This window comes from Triticum dicoccoides, chromosome 5A, assembly GCF_002162155.2.
Source record: "Triticum dicoccoides isolate Atlit2015 ecotype Zavitan chromosome 5A, WEW_v2.0, whole genome shotgun sequence".
NCBI lineage: Eukaryota > Viridiplantae > Streptophyta > Magnoliopsida > Poales > Poaceae > Triticum > Triticum dicoccoides.
The window spans coordinates 533975733-533986711 of record NC_041388.1 but is presented as its reverse complement, the minus strand read 5'-3'; the positions used below and the strand labels follow the sequence as shown (position 1 = coordinate 533986711).

The 10979-nt window shown below is 42.7% G+C and overlaps 1 protein-coding gene across 1 annotated transcript in view; it reads right to left on the bottom strand.

The window, feature by feature from the left end:
* The window catches only part of LOC119302585, a 5284-nt gene extending 2874 nt beyond the window's left edge, over positions 1 to 2410 (bottom strand). The window contains exons 1-2 of the mRNA XM_037579620.1: positions 2175 to 2410; positions 1825 to 1994 (exon numbers count right to left, since the gene is read on the bottom strand). Of these exons, the coding sequence (XP_037435517.1) occupies positions 1825 to 1994; positions 2175 to 2343 (339 nt within the window). The 5' untranslated portion in view covers positions 2344 to 2410. The remainder of the gene's footprint in view (positions 1 to 1824; positions 1995 to 2174) is intronic.
* Positions 2411 to 10979: the final 8569 nt, after the last annotated feature.

Genomic DNA, 10979 nt, shown 5'->3' with positions numbered 1-10979 from the left:
CCCCTCTCCCATTTTATTTTTTAATGGAAAATCAGCCTGAACTTCTAAAAAGCAGCCCAGCCACTTCCATAGAACAATATCACGCCAACGTAAACCTAAGTGGATTTATTGGATCCTGGGAAACCATCACAACTACTGCCGGCCTATAGAACAAGAATGACGTGTCGTCCAGTGGAGCTATTCTGATGGAAGCCGACATGTATAGCATTTGTTTCAGAGCCCAAAATGAACCAAACGGGTTGGTGGAGGAGGTCATGGCCACAATAGCAGATCTTGGGTAGTCACAATCAGGATTCAATGCTTCGGTACAGGGATGACTTTCTGCTAGTGGGCTGGCAATGGTTACAGGTGAGTGGTGAGAGGCAGAGAAAACTAGCCCACAATAATCAATGTTAAAAATGAGGATAATTGCCAGATAAAAGGCTAGCTGCAACAGAGAGTAAAGGGGGAAACTAGGCAGCAAGGTTAACTGATTTTCATTTATTTTTTCAACTCATGCATGCTTTGAGTGTTCAAATCAAAACAAATCGTATGCACAAAAAATAACAGATGGCAACAGTCCAATGAATTCAGCACTTGTGGGCATGCAACATACATGCAGGCAATGAGTGAATTGGTGCTTGCTAATCTTTTCAGAACTAGAAACCACATTCCCTTAAGGAGGTATGGATGACTAATTTGTAAGGAACTAGACAAGGTCTACATGTGAGCATGCGCAATTTGATGAAGATGTCACTTATTTTCATCATTCACTTTGATCTAACTAATAGGAAGTCCATCAAGCAACAGAAGCATTAATAAAGGCATACCTTTTCTACATCATTAACAGCCAAAATATTATTATCTCCTATAAACAATAAATACTGTCATACTTCTACTTTTCCATTTTCCTTCTTGTTTAACAATCACCAAGTTAACTCGAAAGCAAGTAAAGAATTAGCTCAAGTAAAAAAGAAACAGAAAGAATCAAAAGAAAAAGAGCAGCAAAACTAGGTGGGTACAAAACCAGTTCATATACTTGTCTTTCTGGTCTTTCAGAATCTCATCGTTAATATAAAACCATAACTGATTCTGCCTTCCTCTCGAACTGATCAAGGCCAACCCAGTTGCCAAATTTGGCAAGCTTACAATTCATTTTGGTTGTGTTTGCATCCAAGTAGGATTCTAGGTGCTGAGAAGACGATACCAACACACTGAAGCGCCAGTCAGATTTCAGACCCAATCTTTTATGCCAACCAAAGTGCTCACAATCTAACACGAATATTGCTATACTCTGGTCAGTTCTCATCACTACTACACCCCCTGCTCGATTTTCATATCGAGTTATCTAGGTTTTATTTTCTCCTTTATTATTCCTTTGGCTCCAGCAGATCGTATAAGTGTTCGGTTACCTATCAGACTCAAGGATTTGGATACTTGCCAAAATTTACAATCGTGAAAAATGGCAAGCATAGCTTGCTTGCGACTGCAGGCCATTACTGCAATCATATGTCTTCTTTTTCCGGTAATCTGAGATTTTCCTTTTAAAAAACTAATCTTTTTTTTAGGTAAGGTCAAAACTCTATTGAGAATTGTATGAGCGCAAAATACAAAGATCATATAATTGACTAGAATTGCAGGACAATATGACCAGCATCTGCTAAATTGACAATTTTGGAAATTTCTGTGACCATGTGTTGCGATTCACATTCATTGCCTACATATGAGGTTATGAGCAATAACAGAAACATATATAATCCATAAGCAAGCGGCCAGCCACGGTGCCAAATAACATCAACTGAAAATTTCATAGTCTGCAACAGCAACGATGAGATGAGAACCAACCTCGAGGCCCTGGCAATACGGCAACAGCGCCTTGGCGTCATTCTCGCCGCTTTTGGCGTCTCTGTCGTCGACGAACATGGAGTAACCGGCGCAGGCGTATTTGAACTGTCTCAGATCATGGCCCTGCGCCGCGGCCTCCTCCCTAGGCTCTTCCACGACGAAGCCCGGGACTGCCACATCAAACAAACAATCAATCAACGGTTCCGTGAGATCTTCCGATCCAGCGTACTACGCCACCCAGAAAAAAAGCAAACAAATTTGACTGCGATAATTTGCTCCCGACTAAAAACGCATATCGCACGAACACATGATGAATTCGCGGGGTGCTATGAGGGATTAGGGTTCCGGACCTTGGGGGATGGAGCGAGGGATCCCCACGCAGATGGGGTTGTATCCCCGGGATTTGAGCACCGACGAGTAGTAGAGGCAGCCCTTGCACGACTTCCCCTTCCTCGGCGGCCCCGGCATAGACGGCCCTCCGGCCGCCGCGCCGCTGGACTCCGGCGATGCCTCTCCCATCTCTATCCGTCTCTTCCCCGTGCTCCCTCTCCGACGGAGAAATTTCCTTGTCAAAGGGGGGACCGACCGATCGCCCCCGTCTTGGCTGCAACGTGGGCCCGCTCGGCTCCTTGCGTCGCGCCGTGGTAAACCGTGGTCGCTGGCTTGTCGGGCCCACGAGGCAAATAATCTAACCTCAAATATCGTGATTTTTTTTAAAACTATGGTGATTTTTATAGCAAATTCGGAAACTATACACCCTAATGGAGAAAAATCAAAAGTATCACCCCGTTGGCCTCTTGTTGGCCGAAAGGGGACTTTTCGGCCTCCCAACAGTTGGCCAAAAAGGAAAGTACTTTTTGGCCAACAGTTGGCCAAAGAATCCCTCTTCAGCCAACACCTGCTCTACTTTTTAAAAAATTCATATCAAATAGGATTTTTAGTATTTTAATTTGATTCTTTTTGCATTAGATTAGAAATTTTATGAAATTTCTGTAGATATCAAGTTTGACTAGATTTGGAAGTTTGAAGTTGAATTTTCATGAATTTTCTCAAATCACTAGATTGCCTATAATTTGAGCTAGGAGTATTCGTTTTAGATTATTCTTTTTGCTACTGGTTCTTTGTGACTTTGTTTATCAGTAGTAATTAATAGGTGAATTTTAGGATTATTTAAAATTAGGCTTTTACGTCATTCTCTCCCTCCATTTTCTTTCCCGCCATTCTCTCCCGCCATCTTCTTTCCCGCCATCTTCTTTCTCGCCATCTTCACTTCTCAACTTATAAAACGAGCCTCATGGTGTCCACGATCGTAGATAACATCGTCTGACACGGTCTGTGTCTCCTGCGTCGGTGCTGCTGGTGGAGTGTGAAACACTGTCTGAGAGAAGTCATAAGTGTTTGCAGCTTCGTCATCATCATCGGAGAGTGTTTCACACTTATGACTTCTCTCACACAGTGTTTCACACTCCACATGAAGGCATCATCGTCATCCTCCGTCGATGCAGCACTCCTTAGTGTGGCGGGAGAGAATGGCGGGAAATAAAATGGCGGCAAAGAAAATGAAGGGAAAAAGATTGCGGGAAAGTATTTTTTTCATGTATAAAACGGCAATGGTTGTATAGGATTTACAAGGCACATTTAAATATAAACTCCTATGAAGCTCAAAACAAGTTTTCTAGTAGGATAAAAGAAATAAAATACTAAAAAATACTAAAAATAAAATAGCTACTGATAACTAAAACGAAACAAAAAGAATATGTCAAAAAACTAAAGAAAAAAAATTAAAGCAATTAAAATTAAAAGAAATAGCATAAAACCTAACAAACAGTAAAACAGAACTGTTTTCATAAAAACCTAATTTTAAATAATTATAAAATTCGCCAATTAATTACTACTGATAAACAAATTCACAAAGAACCAGTAGCAAAAAGAATCATCTTAAAAAATACTCCTAACTCAAATTATAGGCAATCTAGTTATTTGAGCAAATTCATGAAAAAATTAAATTCAAACTTTCAAATCTAGTCAAACTTGATATCTACAGAAACTTCATAAAATTTCTAATCTAATGCAAAAAGAATCAAATTAAAATACTAAAAATCCTATTTGATATGAATTTTTTTAAACAGTAGAGCAGGTGTTGGCCGAAGAGGGACTCTTTGGCCAACTGTTGGCCGAAAAGTGCTTTTTGGCCAAGGGTTGGCCGAAAAGTCCTTTTTGGCCAACGGTTGGCTGAAAAGTCCCTCTTCGGCCAACAGGAGGCCGAAATGTCCCTTTTCGGCCAACAGGAGGCCGACGGGGTGATACTTTTGATTTTTCTCCATTAGGGTGTATAGTTTCTGAATTTGCTATAAAAATCATCATAGTTTCAAAAAAACAAATATCGTTGTGTCTCATTTTCCTTTTTTTATAAGAGGCACGAAAGACGGGAAATTGCTAGATGTGTAGGGGCACCATGGTGTCGTTTTTTATAAGAGGCATGAAGGCGATGTGCAGAGGCAGCCGGCGTGAATGGCCCTTGGCCGTCCTGGCTTTGATCAAGCTGGCATGCACGACGCCTTCATGCAAGATCAGGTCGGCCTGGACCTGAACGGCTTCCCGCTGGACCATGAGTTTCCGGAGGACTACAGGCCCAAGGAAGAGGATGAGTTGGACATCAACAAGGAGCCTTTGTTCGAGGACAAGCTCGCCAATGAAGCCGTTGGGGTGAAGCCGAAGCGCCAGAGCAAGCGGACAATGGCATACATGGCGGCCGAGGACAAGCTCCTTTGTGAGTGTTGGAGGGACATTGGGCAATACCCCAAGGTCAGCGCCGAACAAAAGGCATCAACCTTTTGGATTTGTGTCCACTGTGAGTACCATGAGCGCAAGAAGTTTGCGTCGTACCAAATGCAAAGCACGCGTGGGTGGATGTCCATTTCAAAGCGGTGGAGGGTGATCCAATAAGAGTGCAACAAGTTTTGTGCCACTCTTGAGAGCATCAAGGCACGCTTCGTGAGCGACATCGGCATACAAGACATGGTATGCATGCGGCCCTCTTCTTCATTTCGTTTTGCATGTCCATTTGCATACTGACCCATTTGCCCATATGCTTGCATGCTATCCATTTGTAGGCATCCCAAGCTTTGGAGGCTTTCAAGGTCAAACATGATGGCAAGTCCTTTAACCTATCCCATTGTTGGAGGGTCATCAACGGGGAGGAGAAGTTCAAGGCTGTAAGTGCATCTAGTGCCCCTTTGTGATTTTGGTGTATTGAAGACTTATAGTTAAGGGACTAATGCGTTTGTGAGTGTACACAGGTCTATAAGTCTATGAGGAGTTTGATATTTACAGAGAAAGTCGACCCTTAAAAAATGAATGTCTTCGACTGAAGACTTTGGATTTCTGAAGACTTTCTGAAGACTTTGAAAGTGAAGAAATTGATGTGACCGTGAAGACTTGTTATTCATATAAGGAACATGAAGCGTGAAGACTTTTGTTTTCGTAGTTTCATTTTCTCTTCCTTGAGTCATAGGAAACACTGTACTGTTAAAGGGGGTCGAGGTAAAACTAAGGAAAAGTTTCCAAGTGATGCTCATCTGAAAATCCTATACCTACCAATCCCTTTGAGTGAAGCCATTGAAAATCTCATACAGCTCAGTCAATTTCTTCAGTGACAAAGACGAAGTTCTTCTGGTCTCTGAGGAATTTGTTCTGACTGAGGAGTTAGGAATTTGCCAGTGCGGATTACCTACAGGTGAGGAACATGATAGCCCTGAGGAATTTGATAGTCAAATTTTTGACCGTTGTTGTGCTACGCGCCAGCTGTCCCAAAATATCTACCCACCTAACGGTCATATCATTGAAGGGCATTTATGTCTTATCATGCCGGGCTGCTCCCTAGGCTATAAATAGCCGCCCCCTACAGCCACTAGCTGGTTGGCTACTCCGCGAGAAACTGACACTTGTCATTGAGAGCATCCCATCCTCCGAGGACTTTGAGCGGAAATCATCAAGTGAGGAAAAACCCCAAACCCCAAACCAAACACCTACAAACCAAAGTGATTGAGCATCACTGAAGAGATTGTTCCTGCGCGGAACCAACGCTTGTTACCTTTGAGGACTGTGCATCCTCCAGACGGTTAGGCGTCATGGTCTAGAGCATCCAAGAGGAAATTGTGGATCATCGGGTGACCAAGTTTGTGAAGGTTTGGAAGTCACCTGAAGACTTACCACGAGTGATTGGGCGAGGTGTGTGTGACCTTAGCTCAAGGGGAATACGGTGAGGACTAAGTGCCTGAACTGGGTGTTCAGGACTGGGTGTCCGGGACTGTGTGTCCTCAGGTTTGAATACCTAGCCGCCCTAACCAGACGTACAATTGTCACAACAGTTGGAACTGGTCTACCAAATCATTGTCTTCACCAAGCTTACTGGTTCTATTTCCTCAACCCCTTCATTTCCTCATTACTGTGTTGTGTGCTTGTTCATATCTGTTTGAAGGCTTTGACTGAAGACTTTCTCAATTTCTTCAATCTGTTTGTCTTCATCCTGTTTTATCATGTGCTTACGCTTTCTGTACTCCGTGTCTTGTTTTCAATTCATCATGATGTCCATGCTTATGTTATGCCATGTATGCATCTGAGTACTTATTCCGCTACAAGTAGTTCTTCGCTCAGGAATTTCCTCACCCTGAAATTCCTCAGTGAAGAATTTATAAAAATCACCTATTCACCCCCCTCTAGTCGACTTAACGCACTTTCAATTGGTATCAGAGCAAGGTACTCCCTTGTTCTGTGTGATTTTGGTTTAACCGCCTAGAGTTTTAGTTATGTCGACCGCACGTATGATCAAGGTTTCTGCTGGGTGTCCTACCTTCGATGGGAGGGACTACCCCTACTGGAAGAATAAGATGCGCATGCATCTTGAGGCAATTGACAACGATCTCTGATACGTTGTGTAAAATGGCGTTCCCTCTGTTACTCCTACCATCAACACTGTTGATGTGAAGAGATTCAAGCAACTCGACTCTCAACCGAAGAACATCATACATGGCCATCTGAGCAAAGGGCAGTATGGCAGAGTGAGTGCTTTGGAGACAGTAAAGCTTATCTGGGACATGCTGTCCAAGGTCAATGAAGGAGTCTCAACACAGCGTGACTCTCGAGTTGACATTCTTCGCAATCTCTTCAACCGCTTCAAAAGACTTGACAATGAAAATGTTCAGCAAACCTTCAATCGCCTCATTGACATTTCAAATGAGCTTCAAGCACTTGGTGACTCTGACATCACCGACCACGAGGTGGTGAAGAAATTGCTTCGATCGCTTGATTCCTCATTTGACACCCTTGCACTGATGATACAAGAACGAGGAGACTACAAGTCACTTGATCCCGCTGATATCCTCTAAAGGCTAAACACTCATGAGTTCCAGCTTGCTGAGAAGAGAGATCTCTATGGACCAAGCTATGGCAGATCAAGAGCTCTGAAGGCCAAGGCAGTGTCTGAATCTGAAGGTGAAGATTCTGGAGCAGCCTTGGTGATCCTGAAGAACTGAGCCAGGAGCTAGCAATGCTCGTGAGGAAATTGAAGTTCTCAAGACGTGGTCATTTTGGAAAATCCTTAAGAAGTGATGACTTAAGATCAGATTCCTCATCCCGTGATTACAAGAAGAGACTTTGCTACAAATGCAAGAAACCCGGTCACTACATTCAAGATTGTCCTCAGTGGGAAAATGAATCAAAGAAGAAGAAGTACAAGGACTACATTTCTAATGATTCAAAGAAGAATAAAAAATCTTCAAAGTCCTCTTCATCAAAACCTTCAAGGTCTTCAACTCACAAGAAGAGCAGCTCCAAGAAGGCTCGGGCATTCATTGGCAAGGAAATGGACTCTGAAGCTGAATCTAAGGAAAATGAGGAAGAGGAGGAATCTGAGGAGTCAGACTCTAGTGTGGCGAGTCTAGCCCTCGCTACCACGTTCGTCAGCAAGTCCATCTTCAACTATGAGGAAAAGGACCTCCCCAACACTACTGACGACGGCGATGATGACTACGCTCCCACCTATTGCTTCATGGCAAAAGGTGCAAAGGTACTCAAATATCCCTCCTCTGAATCAAGTGAGGATGAATTTGATGAAGATCTCAAACCTAGCTATTCTAAACTTGCTAAGATTGCTGTGAAACTTCAAAAGGCTCTTGAAAAGGTTCAAAACATGCTAGACAAAAGCGATGATATGTTGGGTGAAGAAATGGATCGCCCGAAAATTTTGACTGAAAATCTTCAGAGACTTCAGTCCAAGTTTGACAATCTTCAGAGTCATCATAACACTCTCTTATCTGACCATGAGAAGCTTTCTTATGAATTTCTTCAAAGAAAGAAAGATCTTGAGCAGTTAAGAGTGAGCTATGAAGATCTTCAAAAGGAGCGTGATTCATTACTTGCTCAACAAATCAGCGCTACTCGGGAAGAACTTATTCCTCCATGTTTGAAATGCATTAAACGTGAATCTGCTAATTCTTCACCTGAATGTTCAAATGCTTCTATTGCTGCAAATTCTTCACATGTCTCTGCTATCACTAATTCCTCATCTAAGGATGCTACTAGTATTACTGACCATGTAGGGCTGAAGGAATTGTATATGACAGGCATGTACAAAAGCCTCAAAGGGCATCAGGCTCTTTGTGATATGCTTAAAAAGCATATCCTCAACAGGAACCCTAGGAAAGAGGGTATTACCTTTGAGAGGAAACTTAATGCTGATGGTACCTACTGGAAACCTGAGCAGTATCCCAAAAACTCATGGGTTGTTGCGAAGGTACCTTCAGTGGATCCATCTACCTTATCTGGCTTTACATGTCAATCTTCATATTCTTCTGATGAGTCATTTGACTCCAATTACAAACTGTTCAAAAATTAGAATGGTGAAGTATTTGCTAGATATGTTGGCACTAACTGCAGAAACGGTTCCCTATGAAGAAAATCTAGGTTCCCAAAAGGTGCCTTGAAAGTCTTCAGGTGAATGTCATCATGACACCACCTGTGAAGAATAGGAACCCCAGATCAAATTCTTCATATGGACCAAAGTCTTCATATGGATCCAAGTCCTCATACGGACCAAATTCCTCAAAAGGATCAAAGTCCTCACATGAACATCATCGTGCTAACACCTCCGTTTCACAGGGAAAGGCTAAGGATTATGGATATGTGCACTATTCTTCAAATCATTATGTTCATAAATCCTCGAAGAATTTCTCTGCTTACTCATATGCTTACCCTAACCCCTCTTATGCGAAACGAAGTGGATTGACATCTTTGCCATCGTTCTCTTATGCAACTCGCAGAATGATGAACTCTTTGCCACCCCTTCAGATGTGGGTGGTGAAGAAGAAGAACTAATCTTTTATGCAGGGCCAGGTCTCCAAAGGAACCTAAATGTTTGAAGAATTTGCTGGAGACCTGAAAATGCTTGGAAGGACACAAGCTAATCATGAAGAAATGAATTTTCATTTCTCACGTCCGCACATTCCTATATCTGTTCTGTGGCTTGATGAAATTGATCTGATGAGTTGATGTCATATTCTTCACTAATGAAGTATATGAGTTCGTAAGTTGCACTAATTCATCTGCAGGATGATCAGCCCAAAGCCACTGAGTGGGCCCTCAATAGTGGATGTACAAATCACATGACTGGTGACAAGAATCTATTGATGGACGCTCCCTTATCTCCATCGCATCTGAAGCATATCACCTACGCTGACAAAGGCAAAAGCAAGGTATTGGGTCTAGGTAAGGTTGCAATCTCAAAGGATCGACACATGAACAAAGTCATGCTTGTCGATTCCTTAGGGTTCAACCTCATGTCTATCTCAATGCTTTGTGATCTTGATATGGTTGCCGTCTTTGGCAAGTATCGTTGTGTTGTGATCATGGAAGCTGACAATTCCAAAGTCTTCGAAGGCTTTAGGAGAGGAGATTTGTATATTGTTGATTTCTCTACAGGACCGCAACCTGCTACATGTCTACTTGCAAAAGCTTCAGAAGGCTGGCTATGGCATCAATGACTTGGTCATGTTGGGATGAGGAACTTGCACATGCTTGCGAATAAAAGGCATGTCATTGGCATCGAGGGTGTAAAATTCCTCAAGGACCATTTGTGTGGAGCTTGTGAAGCTGGAAAGATGACCAAGGCCAAGCATCCCTCAAAGACCATCATGACTACCACTCATCCATTTGAATTGCTTCACATGGATCTCTTTGGCCCTACTCATTATGCCACATTTACCAATGCTGCATCTCTCTATGGCTTTGTCATTGTTGATGACTATTCTCGTTATACATGGGTGCATATCATCACTTACAAAACTGAAGTGCAGGAAGTCTTCAAACGATTTTCCTCGAGGGCTTCAACCAACTTTGGTGTGAAGATCAAGCACATCAGATGTGACAATGGATCTGAGTTCAAGAACACTGGTCTTGATGACTATCTTGATGAACTTGGTATTACTCATGAGTTATTTGCTCCTTATACTCCTCAGCGGAATGGCGTCGTGGAGCGCAAGAACATGACTCTTGTTGAGATGGCCCGCACTATGCTTGATGAATACAAGACGCCTCCTTGCTTCTGGCCCGAGGCAATCGATATTGCGTGCCACATCATCAACAGGGTATATCTTCACAAATTTTTCAGGAAGACCTCATATGAACTCCTCACTGACAAGAAACCCAATGTGAGTTATTTCAAAGTCTTCGGTGCTAAATGCTGGATTAGAGATCCTCATCGCAGTTCTAAATTTGCACCAAAAGCACATGAAGGTTTTATGCTTGGTTATGGTAAGGACTCGCACACCTACATAGTCTTCAACACCTATCACCACAAGGTTGTTAAAACTGTAGATGTGCGGTTCGATGAGACTAATGGCTCGCAAAGAGAGCACCTACCTCCTGTGACACATGAAATACCTCCTGAGGAATCTATTAAGTTCAAGGCTACTGAGGATGTCATTCCTACCGAAGAATCTCCTGAAGAAATCATTCCAGAACATGAAGAACATCATGTTGGTGCACCTGAAGAGAATGGCTCTGAAGAAAATGCTGAGCAAATTCCTCATCGTTAACCAGCTCATCCTCGCGTCACTAATGAAGTATAGATTGAGAAAATCATCAGCGACATCAACGCA